At 44.5% G+C, this 16,533-nt stretch overlaps 1 protein-coding gene across 2 annotated transcripts in view; it reads right to left on the bottom strand.

Annotated features, from left to right (window-relative positions):
• The window catches only part of foxj3 (forkhead box J3), a 45,954-nt gene that overhangs the window by 17,264 nt on the left and 12,157 nt on the right, over positions 1–16,533 (bottom strand). For both annotated transcript variants that reach the window (XM_083972009.1, XM_083972008.1), the window contains exons 2-3: positions 3,677–3,751; positions 521–604 (exon numbers count right to left, since the gene is read on the bottom strand). In XM_083972009.1, the coding sequence (XP_083828135.1) occupies positions 521–604; positions 3,677–3,751 (159 nt within the window). The remainder of the gene's footprint in view (positions 1–520; positions 605–3,676; positions 3,752–16,533) is intronic.

Genomic DNA, 16,533 nt, shown 5'->3' on the forward strand with positions numbered 1-16,533 from the left:
GGAGGAGGCAAGAGCCCGCTAAGTCGGGATGCCCCAGGGCCAGGTCAATTTGAGCAGCTCGCTAAAACCTGAACAGCTGTACGTTAACGCCGCACAAAACTCATCCATAATTAAAGACAAAAGCCACCGCTCCGAGTAGCCACCGCACACAGCTCTGCATTAATTGATGTTTGTTAAAAAAAAAAAAAGGGAGCGCCGAATGTAATGTATGTAATGGCTGCCTGGGGCATAGTTTATTAATAAGGAGTCCACTTCATGACAAGGCTACCGAAGCAGCGTGGAGAGGCAGTTACATAAAGTCTGGATATGAACTCCTACTGAGTCTGTGTGTGTGTGTGTTCGGATGCATGCGTGCGACTGCATGTGGTAGAGAAAGAGTGGGAGAAAGTGGGAGCGAAAAAAAAAAAGGAGGCCATAGGAAAAAGAAAACTTAGGCAAAAAAGTAACAATTCAGAGGCACTCAACCAAGACCAGATTGGAGGCAAAAAGCTCCAGCAGAGTTTCTCTCATCAGGACTCACCCGCTCTCCAGACCGCGGCCTCTTCTTTGGCCGTGTAGGCAAGGCATCCTCCTTTGGGTTGGTGTCGATGGCCCAGTAAGAGCCCTGCAGACAGAGGGGGGGGGGGGAGAGCCTTAGAGCTGATAAAACAACAACAACAACAACAAAATGCTTTCTCACGGGGCATCCCTGGGATGTTTGTACCGCACCGAGACGTTCCCGCCCCGGCATGACAGGACAACAAGCATCAGATTTTTATTTGGCACCGCTTTGGCGCAACATTATTAAACACTCCGAGGCCTCATCCGCCGTGTTCAAGTCTGTCAGCCAATGCCTTTATTTGAGCCGATAGCTGCGAGTTTGTGCGGTGGGTGGGTTGGCTTTGTTAGTAAGAAAAGACTCGGCTTTTCCTCCTCTGCGGCGGCTCCTCAATGAGAGGCTGGTGAGGGCAGCTGCTGCTGGTGGTGAAAATGCTAAGCCTTTCCTGAAGCTGTACTTCCTCAGCCTCAGGTATTGAGTCGGAGCGCCTGTGTTGCCAGGGATGAAGGCTCGGCAAGTCTCAGCCCAGGAATCCAGGCGGTTCTAGCCCTGCCGTGCTGCTTTCTTCTGAGGTCTGAGCAAGGCTAATCAAGGAAAGAACAGTTGGGGCTGGCTCTGGGGCTGCAGCTAGCAATTCCACAACCAGGATGCATTATTTATCTTTGCATTCGGCCCCATTTAATTTATTTTTCAATGGTGTTCCTCCTCGAAGCCAACAGGAATGCAGCTTACAGTTGTTAAAAATGAGATTTTTACCCTAAGGCCCCGCCAGTTCTGAATTTATTTTTAATATTTCATATGACCCCCGATAAAATCTCAATTGTCAGGAGAAAGTGAGATCAGGACCTTTAAAATTACTTCCTTAGCAGAGAGAATAATTGATATTTTCATAAGAAATTCTCTGAACAACAAGAGAGGCCATAGAACATGCTGTATCTCAAGTATCTATACAATAACCGCTGCATACACAATGACCCGCTCTTGTTAAAGCCAGTAAATCTCTTATATTCACAGCTCACATACACCGCTGCTGCAGTTGTTAAAATGAAAAGCCAGAGTTGGCCTATATTCGTCAGGGGGTTAAAATTATAAGTTTTAATATGTGCTAGGCTTTGGGGTCAATTAACATTTTCCTCAGAGGGAAGAATAATTCACAGCACAATCAACCCAAGATGAAGAAACATCTCATATTGATGTAGGCTACAGTCAAGTGCAGCAGAAACCTCATTAGACTTCCCATGTTCTGTACAAAGGGCTTCAACCAAACAACAACATGCGCAGGTGAGACATGTGATCCGTCTCTTTGTTGAGATTCAGCGGCTAAATGCACCGGCACAAATGCAGATGTTTCAAAATTGGGAGTCACAGAGACAAAGCCAGGCTGCATGGTGCTTTTTTTTTTTATAATTAGCGGGGTAAAAACACTTTAAGTTAACCTCTTGGGAGGGGAGTTTCTGCATTTCCCTTCACCCACCCCCAGAGAGTTGGCAGGAAAAAAGAAAAACATATAAAGAGTCATTAAATTATTCACAAATACACTGCAATATACTGTAGCAATGCCAAACAAAGTGAGTCCGTGGAGTCTGGGGCAACAACACAGCAAAAGCCACAGTATTCTCTCTGCAGTGATAAAACAAAGGCCGCGGTTTAAGATTGAACAAAAAAAAAAGAAAAAGATCCTGATAACAGATGTACACTAGCCTGTGTTCTCTTCCCGTAAATGACGCAGCTCATTTTCATACATCAACATAAATTATGTCATCTAGTTCCACTTTTGTGTGTAAATATAGAGAGGACAAACACAAAAAGTACAGCAATTACCCGCGCAACTTCAGGATGTAAGACCAATTAAAATAAAGACCATTAACGGTTGCCCTTCACAGGCTGCGTCTCTACCTCTGAGGTAGACAGGGTGTGTGTGTGTGTGTGTGTGTGTGTGTGTACAATACCAACTGTCATCTCTTACACCATCTCGGAGTCAGAGACAGACAGAGAGCGACATGACTCTCCTATCTCATCCAACCAGCAGTTCTCATATTCCTGCCACATTACAATATTGATGCAACATATCAAGAGCGGCTAGCTCCTCTTTGAAGTTGTCTTCGGGGGGGAAGGGAGTGAGGAAAATTCCAAATTAAACATTAAGGATGCGAGCATGTTGGCCATGCATTTGGAATGGGATCCATACAGCAATAGATTATTTTGTATTTAGTGGAGCAGCTCCCAGGAGTGTCAATATCAGAGGATTACAGCAAAACATGAAATTAGCATTCAGTCCCCATCCTCTACACAGCTAGGCGTAGCTCTTCATGCATGTGTCGGTGTGTACGTGCGTGTGGGTGTGTGTGTGTGTGTAATTATTTGTGCGGTTCCCTAAGCATATGTAGCGTATGCTCTGACAGTGTCGGGATGAAATCTGGGTTAGGCTACATATGGTTAGACCTATGCACACCACGCTACTAAATATAGGCCCATAGGCCTCTTCTCTATGAGCTATCAGGCGGATCAGGGGGGGGGATGCTGCTTATCAGGTTGATGTCGCTGGAGATTGTGAAGTAAATCGAGCTGAAAAAGAAAACTGGCGGTGGTCCTACTGAGATTCAAATGTCAAATTAACATGTTGGGACTATACATTCTTTTACAGAGAGGGAGCTGGAGAGCTGAGCGGGGAGCAAATGAGGTCTGTTTACTTTTCCTGAGACGGTGCAGCTCCTTCAGTAAATACTTCAGGGATGCCAGATTCTGGAAATGACCTGACCTCTCCCCTGTTACAGCCCCGTCTCTACCTGTCTTTGACTTCTCATTTTCTCTCCTCGCCAACATCTGCTGTCTGTGTCGATTCCAAAAAAAACAACAAAAAAAAACAACTAGTCTGTCCTTACATTTGAAATGCAATTCTGTGGGGGTGGGAGGTTCATAATAGATTACAAGCATGCCATGCATTTCCAGACTGTCAGAGTCCTGGCAGCCATTCAAAGGTAACATTTTTCTACCAGAGATCGCATGATACGCATACAAAAAAATAAAAGTGCTGTAACACTGAAACCTACCAGCAGTGGTTACTCACTCACATCTCAACATATTTCTTTCTTATTTATACATTTTATTATCTTAATTATTTTATTTTCAAAGTCTCACCTTTCCGGGGTCATCTTTGGAGCGAGGCACTTTGAGAAAACACTTGTTCAATGACAGGTTGTGCCGTATTGAGTTCTGTGGGAGAGAAAGAGAGAGAGAGAGAAAGACATATCAGAAAGCAGCTTAGCACAAACAAGTCTGTAGTACAGGAGTGTGGGGAAGATCGCTGCCAGCAGCAACATGGAGTACACAACCTCATGGCATGTATCACTTAGGTTTAGTCACAGCCCCTGTCATCGAGGTGGGCTCGTTTCCGCGGCGTCAGATCTGACCTACAAACCGCGCCTCGGCTTTCACCTATGCATGAGCACAATCTGCGCACAAAGCCATCAGGAGGAGATATCTTTCATCAATGTCCAACAATCAGCATTCTGGTTGCACAACATATCGAATTCCACGGGTGCCAAAAATAGGAGCCAGAAGGAATCCCACACTGGGATGGGTTTTTTTTTTGCAGATAGCGAGGCCTGATATTAATTAATGCTTCAGCGGCCTCCTGTGGGGACAGGAAATAAATTATGTAGATCATTCTGAAAGTTAACTCATTACAGTGTTACAAGCTACTCCACCGCGGTGAAGAGGGAGGTTCATCCAGCTGCCTGATCGGGGAGGCGAGGTGGGCTTAAGTAGCCACAAGGGCTGGAGAGTGACGCTCCAGGCCCGGGTTAACCAGCCACAGCAAGGCCCTCAGAACCAGCTGGAGGCCGGCCAGACGAGGGCTTACAAGAGCCAATGGATGCACATGTTTCCCTCTCCACTTTATGGAGTGGTATTGACAGATGGCCACACTAAAAAGCTGTAGGATTCTCTGATGAGTTTAACGGATGCAGGAGATAAGAGGCAGTCGGAGAGAGAGAGAGAGAGAGAGCGAGAGAGAGAGAGAGAGAGAGAGAGACGGCTTGTTCAACACTATATGCAATTATACCACAGGAGGGATGATAATGACAGCCTCATTGTAATGTTGTCAATCTTGCTGGTTAAATCACTCTGAAATGACAGTGCAATCCAGAAGAAGTCTAATACTGTTCTCCTGCAGAAAATGAAGAGGGAGGGATGGGGGGGGGTTGTCAGAGTCAAAATCATTCTGCTCTTGTGCCAAGAGGGAATATTTTCTGAAAGTCAAACTTGAACCTTAATCTATCTTTTCAGAATCCAACATGCACCTTTAGGTGTTAAAAAAAGGGTTACGAAAAAAAAAAACATCTTGAGCGCGTCTGGTGATGGGATCACACCAGCTACGACACCGTCAGCGTGTTGACGCTTTGAGCCACCAGTGCTCAGCAGTCTTAACTGCATTAACACACCAACAGTGGGGGTGCTTATGGGCCGGACCACGCCCGCCTTTCAGCTTTGGTTTGGATGTGAAGCTCACAGACGTCTGAGCACCTGGCTCTCTGGATCGGTGCTGCTGCTACAGGAGGCGCTTTGCCACGATGACACGATACACACCGACAAGGTGAAAACAATACCAGCCCTGCTGTCTTTGCTGGTAATCATGTAACAATGGGTCACCAAAAAAAAAAAACGCATTTACAACATAACCCAAAAAACTACATCTTGACAAGTCGAGCCTCAGCATGTGTGGCTCATTTCTAAAAACGATTTTTAAAAGTTGAAAAAGCTGAAGATGCTTTTAGTGGCTCGTTACACTTTTCATCTTTTTCTATCAAGGCCGGATGCATTTGGTCTAAACTGCTTTGGACAAAAGTATCCACACAAGTCAATGCAATATAGAAATGACACATTTTCAGGGCCGACAAAAAATGTCCAGTAAAACCTCTTAACACGTATTAGTCATAATCCATTATTCTGTTATACCTGTACATGGGTCAACATGTTCCAGTCACCAAACTGTACTAGAAGCAGCATAATAAGCCTGATTTAGCAGCAGGAGAACGGACGACAGCAGAGAGCAGGATATTTAGACACTTTTTTAGCTTGCCACTCATGAAACGTAATCTATTTAACCTGTATTCAAGATAACGGCTTGTGTTCTTTATGAGGGTAAAAAGGAAAAAAATATAAGGCACCTTTCAATACCAGAGGTTTTGATACTCAAAAGATTTGGGGTGGAGTTTCCCCAAAAAGATGCCTCAACCGAGGAGCCTGAATCCACCTGCACAGACAACATTGTCAACCAACTAATTAATTATTTTTTTAAATCATAACTTTGTCTGTGAAGTAATCTAATCTAAATCTATTAATCTAAGGTATCTCAGGTTGTTTGAGAACCTAAGTTGACATCTTTAAATATTTATCAATAATTTCAAAAATAAACACACACACACAAAAAATTACATTACATCTGAGAAACTGGAAATTATTAAGATTAACTATCAGACTTGTTGAGTCCCATGCATTTCAAGTATTACCACAGGCGTACTGTACAACCATGTTATCAACCGTTTCAGTCTCTGTTACACAAGAATACATTCATGGAAAGGATTCAAACCACAATATATTTTGGTCACACTGTTATCGGATCTTAAAAACTAGATATGGAAGCATCCAGGCTCGTTCTGCCATCAGAGCTCCGTGTGGTTGAACGTAATCCAGCGACATGATAGCCACTTTTCTCTTGAGCGAGAGGCTGTACCGCCGCGACGCAGGAAAAAAAACACTTATCTGCGGAATCAGATCTGAAAAGTGCCACAGACTTGACATATGTATCTCAACAACTGCGAGACAGGCAAAGTAAGAGTGAGTAGGAGTGCGGGTCGCCCTGATTGACCCCAACGTTTAGTACAGATAAACATGACAGGAGATCCTGCTCTCGCTCATCCCCGTCTCCTCAGTACAGGCGTACGCTGACAGCGCCATTATACAGGCCCCGTCCTTTTTGGCTGCACTCTGCACTCTGCGCCTCGCCCCGTCACAGTTTGACATTAGTTCAGATGAATAAAACAATGTTAACACAGAGTGTGACCATGCATAGTAGATGGTGACAAACAGATACGAGGCCTCTCAATTTAGCCAGCCTGTGCCGCTTTCAAACTCTGACACATGTCCAACAGGGGGGGGGGACGTCTGGGTATGTGATGCAATCTGTACAATGCCATACACACTTAAGTACTTAAAGCCATTTTCCCAGCCCGGCCCCTGCGTGTGTGTTTGTGTGTCTTGGTGCGTGTGCCACTTGATGCCAGGCAGACAGAGGCAGCTGAAGGTGGCTCTATCCATTAAGGACCTTCTGCTGGACCTAAATCATTGATACAGTCAAGCAGCCGATGCCTGCTGTTACATTAGAGGTTTACTTTTTAATGAACTCTGCCTGGCTGCTCCCGGCAAAGTCCTCGCGCCGCCTTGGATGCAGTTGTGTGTGCAGGATGTTTAAGGGATATTTCAACATTCAAAATTTGCCTATTGCCATAATCCCTGTAGTTTTAGGAGTAGGTTCGTTACCTTTAATTGTCGGTGCAAGCTGTTTTTAGATCGGCGGGGCAGAGACGTGAGCTGCTCAACTAACGCAATGGAGGCTCATAGTATTTCTACATTTCCCTCATCAAACTAAATACACAATCCAACAACTTCAAAACGCTCTTGTGAACAAGTTGTAACCTGCACATTCACCACGCTATGAAAAAATAACGTATAATTACGTAACATTACAACACATCGAGCAAATACTCAGAACTACTTTCGCGTTTGAGGTCACTCTGCCGAGCAGCCGTGTCTGGAATGTAGTTACGGTTGTGTATTTACCTTGAAAACAACTCCGTCTCGTAACATTCCATTATTATTTCATAGCGTGGTGAATGTGCAGGTCACAACTTGTCGTTTTGGAGTTGGGATTGTGTATTTGATGAGTTTGATGAGGGAAAGCCTGGAAATACCGCACGCCGTGCAGAGTTCACGTCTCTGCCCCGCCGATCTAAAAACAGCTTGCACCGACAATTAAAGGTAATGAATCTACTCCTAAAACTATAGGGATTATGGCAATAGGTGAATTTTCCAAAATGTTGAAATACCCCTTTGAAATATTACAAGAGCGACGTCGGCGGTAAGAAAAGAGAGAGAACAGGATGACATCAACGATCTCTGTTCTCGATGGATCCCGCAGTATTCGCTGAGTAGGAGAAACACAGGAGAGGGAGGGAGACTGATGAGAAATTAAGGCCAATTGCGGTGGCATATATAAACAGCATTTCAGCAGTTTACCAGCAGCTCCTCAGATTTACCATCCAAGTCTAAAAGTATCCGCTCGGAGACAGTGGGATCTAAGTTGGGAGAAGGGTATATATACAGGAAAGTGAAGTAGGTGGAGGAGGTCAGAGGGTGTGAACGGTGGTACACAAAGTGAGTCAGACAGAGCTCACTGCAGGGGTCCTGCCCAAGTGCTGCCCAGCATCTACCTGCAACCCCCACAGAGCACTTCATATCCAACCTCAGCACAAGCCTCTGTGTGTGTGTGTGTGTGGGATGCCTCCTACACACCTAAAAGAAGAAAAAAAACACATACATGCACGCACGCACACACACACACACACACACACACACACACACACACACACACTGGAGCGTGTCTCTGAACAAATGGCGGTGATTTAACACACCAGGACAGCAGTGGAGGCGTAAGCAGCTCCGCCCTCGCTGCCCCCCCTCCCCTTCCCCTGCCCCCCCCTGCTGAGGAGCGCTGCAGCTCAGCAGAAGGGCCGCCAGGGGAAAGTAGGTCAGGCTGACCTCTGCGCTCGGCGTGTCAAACGTTCAGAGTGAGCTAAAGGGACAGGCCATGTCATAGCCCGGCTCCTCACAGCTGGGGAGAAGGAGGCACCCCGCGCACATGGTCAGGGACCCAAGGGAGCCGAGCGGACATGCCGGGACAGACGCACGTACCGCACACCACATACCAGTTATGACACGGCGACGAACACCAGCGACCGAGAGGAGGGAGGGAGGAAAGAGTCACACTGTGGTCCGACGGGAATAAATCAACGTCCCCGTAGGTTCCCTGGTCTTCCCACATTCACACCATTTACCTGCGACTTTACACCTGCAGACGAGGTCGAACAAAACAAGCAGGGCCCACCAACTCTTTATTTCCCACAACTAACAAAAGGAAACAGGAGGCATTAGCGCTGTTGTGAGTTTAGTTGATGCATTCCTCAGACAAAGTGAGAGTCGGGGATGACCTGGAGGCGCTCTTAAAGCGTTTAGATTAAACTCAGAATAGAGGGGGGGGGGGGGGGACTTAAAGGCTGCTGGATTTTCTGCCTTTGTGATCAAAGTGCTCTCCCTAGTATTGCGGGGTGTGTGGGAAAACACTCAGCAGTGAACGGTGTCAGGAACCAGTAGTTAAACATTACAATGACCGCCACGGCAGGACCGTCTCAGAGAGAGAGAGAACGACATTCCAGGTTAAGAAAAATATATTCTTTGGTTCAGATCACATTTTTCAATCAAGAGCAGGTCTGAGGAGGAGGAGAGAAGTTACAAACCTGCTCACAGTACCCCTCCCCTTTTTAATGTTATCCTAATTTGTATAGAATCAAAATCAATGTGTGTCAATAAAATAAAAGACACAGTGTAGCATAGGGCTTTTCTGATAAAAAAAATAATAAAACAGCAATGTCATAGTGGCATGTGTTGCATAGATGGTCTACTCTGCGCAGAAGGTGGGAGATTCACCAAAGCAAGCATTCTTGTGAGTAACCATCGCTTGGAGGACAAGACCTCAACCCTCTAATTGACCTGTCAGCAACTCTGAATGATGCAGGGATAGAAAAGACTTGAGCTTGTGCCGAGATAGATGCTTGAAATCTGTTCAGAAATACAGAAGTAAGATCTCTTGAATGAGCGGATGAAGAGAGGGGTTGGGAGCGGACTGCTCACCGAGGAGAGTGGGTGAGTGAATGAGCGGGTGAAGAGCACCAAGACAACCGAAAAGAAAGAGAGAAAGAAAGACCTTGTTGCTTTGTTAATGAATATGTAAAGTGTTTACAACATGACACAGAAATACCTCACAAAGAGGTCAGTGTCATATAAGTGATATGATGAAAATAAATCACTATGTGGCAGCCTCTTCCTGCTGAATGAACGGAAATAAAAATATTCGTGGTTTTTTTTTGAGTGTTTTGATTTAGTTTCCTGTTAAATAACACGCCATGACTAGGAGCCACAATTCTACTACATTTATAATCAATGAGCAGAATGATCAGAATAGCTATACTCATCATTAAGACGCAGGCTGTATGTTTTGGGAAGGAGGCCAATATCAAATCCTTAAATTTGCTAAATCAGCACACTGGAGCTTAAACAAATAGTTCATAAACAGAAAATGGATCTGCACATGTTTTAATCACTGAAAAACCAAGAAAGGCCAAACATCCGCTGGTTACACACACACACACACACACACACACACACACACACACACACACACACACATACAGGTAGATTACAGTATTTTTATTCTTTGTTATTTCATACGGACCCTGTGACATGCCCACCAACACAGAACATACTCCTCAGCCTCGGGGATCGGCACCGAGGCCACGGAATGTAGCACCTTCGCTGTCTATTTGTAGTGGGTGTGGGAAGGCATGTGGGATGCCACTGCGTTCGCTCGGCAAGCCATCGCTTAAAAAGAAATAAATAAAAATAATACATGCTCGGACACACATCGGCACAGGCAGGGAAAGGTAACTTCATCCAGGTGCGATCGTCAGATGATTTAATCCTGTTATAGCTTTGACCCGCAGGTCGATGGAACGACACGGCTCTTCTGGCTGAACGGAGGAAAAACCTCCCGGGTGACGACAAAGGGAGTGCCAGATGCTGCGTCTCCCTCAGCATCTTGATCACTCAAAACCACTGTCACCTCCTGTTTTACCACACATGATCACAAGTAGTAAAAAAAAAAAATCATGATGTAAACTCAACTGTGGCTGTCGAGGAGGTTTTTCCTGAGATCCAGCGACGGTAATAATCACACAAAGCACCTATCAAGAGCGAATTTAGGGCCACTTAAGCCTTTTTGACTACAGTGACCCCTCCCCCACGACACCACACTGTCAGACTTGAGAAATCAGCCAACACACACACACATACACGGCCCAACACACCGCAAAAACTTTCTCGCATCTAGCGAAGCGAGCCAGAGACCCAAAGCCCACACTCAAATACCAATGAAGTCAACTATAACGATTTTCAACTTGATTTTTTGTAACATCTTCAAAGGCATTTGATCTGCCTCCCTTGGCATCTAGTAGTAATGTGTTCGCATGCTAGGTCTTAAACCCCTCAGTCTCTGATCTTTACTCACTTGTATGTAGTTTTAATAAAACATTAACAGTTTGCTCGCCCTGCCGCAGAAAAATACACGCCAAGGTGAAATCTGTCATCAATAGAATAACCTGTTAGAGCGCGCTCAGAGGGCTCTGTGTCTTTGTCTGTAATGCACAGACAAAGGAAAAGCAGGAAACCTGAATGATTGTTAACTTTTGCTATCTAGACGCAGGTCATCTAGTGTAGCACACTGAGGTATTATAGTAATTAAAACTCAACAGCTACTTCTGCAGAAGAAGATGACACTATGGGGAAATTGTATTTTTCTGCCCCCCCCTCCACAACAGTGAACATTTAGTTAAATTAAACCCATTTTTCACTGGCAGGCTCATATAATGAGGTCAATACATGCAAGAAAAGAAAAAAGAAATTAGCTTGATAAGCGATTACATGTGCGGACTCAAATAGAACATGTTATCAGGAGAAGTGGAAGAAAAAAAAGTGACAAAAAATAAGAATATTTGCGATAGTGAGATGCTTGTACTTTTTTATTGAAGGAGGGGGAAAAAAGAGAAAAAAAAGAAAGACATGAAAGCTGTCTAAGTCTTCTGTGCAACTACAGGGGAGCCAATTGAGATGACAGCTAAGGTTGCTGGTTTGCATCGGCCTCCACAGGTGCAGTGTTTCCAGAGGCCAGCTCCATACATCCAAACTGCAGGAACGGTAAAGAGAATGGACAGAGGTACAGAATGTGCTTCATCAGTGGAGGAAAAGCACATCAGTACATGTGCAAGGAGAGACTGGTTTTTTTTTCCTCGCACAAAAGCAAGCTACAGTTACAACCATTTCTGATCACTTCAGAGGGCCTTATTGAAGTAAGCTGTCTACTACATATTAACCACTCGTGTAAACATTAACCAGAGAAATCTGCAAACATATACTGAAATAGACGTGGAGCTTACCTGACACCAATGCCAAGTATAAGCAGCAACCCAAACTCCATCTGCCAAGTAATTTTTCTAAGGGTAATCCAAGGATAGAGCGTCCTATAGAGCTCAGACAATTGGCTGAGCCAATACAAAACCACCATAGTTCTCTAGTGGCGTATAAGAAGTTTATGAAGGCTGCACCAAGGATGTTCCCTTTTCAACAGAAGCAGTGGGGTTAGAGACCAAAAGCTCCAATGTAAGCGTTCTGAACTCAATCTCACTCAGGCGCATGCACCCACATTCCCTTCTCTACCTGCTTTGTTGCTGTAAGGCCAGCCTTGGAAATGGACCTGCAGAAATTCAAGGGAAAAAAAACCCAAACTTGTGCATTATTTTCTAGGTGCACTCGAGGTTACAGCCCTGGCTTGAATGCTGCGTTTGAAATTCGAGCATTCCCCTCGTAAATTGGGAGGCAGTCACTGCAAATTTGAAAAGCTGTGGGGGAAAATTCACTTAATGCAACAGTGAATGGCAGGTCACACTACAACAAAAGCCCTGAGCCACTCATATGAGGCCTGTTTGATCACAGTCCTTCAGAGACCTATCTGTCTTTGTCTCTCTGTCTCTTTTGCTGATATTTGTGCCTCTCTCGCACTGTCTCACTCTCTTGCTCAGAGCCAAACTGCACACACACGCACACACACACACATAGCCGAAGCGTTTTTTTGCTTTTTTTTTTTTTTGAACAACCTCTGGTGTTGTGACACTTGCTACACAACTGCACGGTGTGGCATGCAGAAGTGTAGCATGATTTCATTAAGTGGATTATTTCAGAAAATCTCTGACCTTCCACGGGGGTTGTCATTGGAAATGGACCAAGAAGAACAGAGGAGAAACGATGATGAGCGCAGACCTCTTCAGAAGCCGGCGGGGCTGAGTGATAGATGACGCTCTTTAACGGTACACCAGTCAGTACACTACAGTAGATTAGGCTGGGATAAAGAGGCTGAGATACTGTACGCCCAGATTGGAGATGATAAAATAAAAGTCTATGGGGTCACTGCTCCATCCAAAGGGGGAGAAATAATACTTGTATATCTGTTGTATTGCTGTACAACAGTATGAAAATTGTTATTACTGTAGATATATTACCTTAGGCATGTACGCTATTTGTTTCAGAATAAATGAGAACAATTTTTGGATGTTTTTAAAAATCCTATGAGTAAAAATAGACACGTTTCTGACACCAGCACTGTTGATTTACTAGAAGTTAATTTTAAAGAATATATCTGTTTCTAGTTAATTAGTGCAACTTACTGCTGCTCACAATTAGGGATAACAGCTGTATTACCGACATTTTTTATAATGACCTTTTCAGTGCACTAATCTGTAAAAAAAAAACATCTGACAGTGAAATTTAAATTAGATTTAAATTCTATGTTGACTGCTTTGTGGTCGTCTAATTATGGCGACTACTGCTAAGTCACATCTGATAATTAAAGCCGAAGGTATCAGATATGATCTAAATTGATCCCGTTGAAAGCTTACACTCCTCTTTAGCTGCCGAGCTAACATTAGCGAACGTTAACTCATCAACCGCCTTTAGCCGGGGCATCCAGACACCAATTTGAAACGCACATTCACGCGGTAACACACACCAGTTTTCATTAGTCGTTTCTTGTGTAGCCTGGCTGCTACCGGTCTTGATCTTTCCCGCGATTTTATAGCGCCAATTGGTTTTATAATGACCAGCATTTTATGTCACTGTCACAACATCATCGTGCCCTGGCAGTCGGTCTATCCATCCATCCATCCATCCATCCATCCATCCACGTGACCAAAGTTGTCACAACTTGTGCCGGCCTTAAGGAAACAAAAAAAACAACTGACAGATTCTCAAATAGGAAAAATACATAGCACATATACTGTATGCTTGGTCAATCTAGACAAACTGGGAAACTGGTACAGCAGCACAGACTGACGATATCAGCAAAGAGAGCTGCCTCGCACAATGCTGTAAATTGAGTCTGGTCGTCTGAGCGTTGCACGATCACACTTTTTTTTCTCTCTCCCTGTGCTCTACACAGGGCACCTTCCTTCTCCACTGCAGAGGCAGCACAAGGCCATGAAAGATTGGAGGCAAAGTGACGTCCTCTGGTTTATCCTCCCTGAAAGCCTTCACATGCTCTCAGTTCCACATGAGGGATCTGATGAAAGCCGTTTGTCAGTACGCCACTTAATTATCAGCCAGAAGAAGAGCCTCTGATGCTATCCTCTGACAATGGCTCACAGCAGCCTGCTGACTACAGTGCCCACTAACAATGAAGAACTGACTACAGCTACTAATAGTGACAGGGTAGTGCCAACTGTCCACTTAAGAGTTAGACAAATTAAGTAATGGCACGGAAAGCCTTTTGTGAGCTGCTTCGATGTATATATTCTTACCTTGGAGGCTTTAAATAGTCAGGAGGAAATTTTACATTTAAATACAGTACAGAGAGAGTAAAACGTGACGCTTGGAAGATAAAAACGCAAAACAAATCAAGTCCTACTGAGAGCACATAATATAGAGAAGAGGAAAAACCTGAGACGTTTTGACCTTTTATTTATTCCTGCATGTCTACACAAACATTATTGAGTTTATGCTGCTGCTCAATATGCATGTTGCCATCAGATAAACAGTCACATGCACTGCGTAACCTTCTATCTTTGCAGAGTCATGTTCTTTTAACTGTTGTCTGCTGAGAAACTAATAGTGACCCAAGCCATATACCACTATTACGTCTGCTCAGATGGAAATTCAAAGAGCTTCGGGGGGCAAACTTAAAATTCTAGCAACACAATGAAATACAACATGTGCATTTTATTCTGTGGAAAGGGGCCCCGTCTTGTTACTGGAGCCGATCACAGCCAGAACCATGCTTGGTTTGCCTGGTACTGTTGAGCCAACTTTCACAGAGTATTAGTATGTCTGTCAAAAAAAAGAAAAAAATGGGGGCAGGGGGTGTCTGGTACTGTAGCATAAGGTGCTGCATAAAGAGCTTCAATTTCTTATACAGCTGTGTTCCCATCATGCAACATTTCCTACACTCATCCCCTGGCTCTGGGATGCTCTCGGCCTGCAGGCTGCTACACAGAGAGAGACAGAACCGGCCGTTTGCATCAATCTGATCTGATACTTAGCTTTTCATTAGCAAAGTACATTACTGTAGACACATGGAGTGATGACTCGGTATAACCTTGGGCTGACCACGCTAACCTGTCAGCGGGGAGCAAATCCACAAAGGGATGGCAAGAAGCAATTCCTCCATTTAAAAAGCTGTTCTATTCTCAATAACAAACTCTGAAAATAGCCTAAGAAAAGCTTCTTTTTTTTTCTCCCCCTGTAATGTGTATTAGATTTGATTTCCTTCTGAAAGGGAATCACAGACCCACCCTACAGTCCATTAGCCAAGTTAATGCAGAGCTGCCAGACTTGCTGACCCATTAATAATACATTGCAGTGGTCAAAAGAGGCCAGACACCTCCGTGCACCCCTTCATCCCTCTACACGGCCACATTAATGGACTAATTCAGATGCAATTAACTGTTGGGGAGAGGCTGTGGCCTTGTGGCTGGTGCAGCACAGGCTGAAGGGCTTAGAGCCAGGGTTTGGATTATAATCACTCAGTGCACACACACAAATATAAAAATAAATAAATGAATAAAAAAAAGAAAAAAGAATAGCATATCATTTACACTAGTCATCATATTTATCCCTCAAAATACTCACTGTAAGTGGTCCTCGGCTAAAGAAATGTTTCTGATGCTTTCGGTCTCAGGATCAAACCTGTTGTTAATGAAGTGAGTACGAGTGGAGGACAGGATTGTGGGATGTTTTTACCTTTTGTTCTACGGGGAAAACAAAAGAACATGAAATTTCAAGCTGAAAAGCTAAAGCGATGACATGATCGTTATGAAAAATGCTTCGTAGAACGGAGGGGAAGTGGAGAGTCAGGTGATAATTGTCTTGTGGGTTCATCGCTAACAAGCGATCCCTTTCACATACAAGCAGTCATGTGGTGGCTGATACAAAAATATTGATTATAGCTGCATTAAACGCCAGCAATGCCGGGGCTGACCTTTCTTAGGGTGAATCTGCAAAGATGACAATATGTGAAACACTTGCACTGCCTTTTTCTTTTGAGATTTAATTTAATTTTATTCATTTTTTTTAATGTTTGTTCATTACAGCAGGGTTTCACTCAATAACGTGGCTGTGAAAACACGCGGTTTGAGAAGTTGACGTTGACAAATGAGCAATTACGGGAGCGATATTCACGTGTCACATCTGTGGCCAGCATGACCCGCGATTAGCCCCGCTGATGCTGGATGTGAGATGCAGGAGCTGAGCCTGTCAATACCGACGCCTGGGAAGGCAGCGTGGCCCATTCTGGCATGTCATCCATCACCGGTTCCACACGGCTGCCACAGCTGTGTCATTGTACCCCCCTCTCTCACAGACCGCTGACCCCACTGAGGACGCACCAGCAGGATGATCAAATATCTCTCTGGGATAAGAGACAGCCATCGTGCAAAGGAAAAAAAAAATCCCCCTTTCCTACATCCTCGGCTACGGTGACGTCTTTATCAGTAAGCAGCATTTAATGCCAGGCAGCAGCCGAGTCGTGTAAAGACGACACGGCTGCTCGGCTTTCATTCCAG

Source organism: Trachurus trachurus (assembly GCF_905171665.1).
Source record: "Trachurus trachurus genome assembly, chromosome: 5".
Taxonomy (NCBI): Eukaryota; Metazoa; Chordata; class Actinopteri; order Carangiformes; family Carangidae; genus Trachurus; species Trachurus trachurus.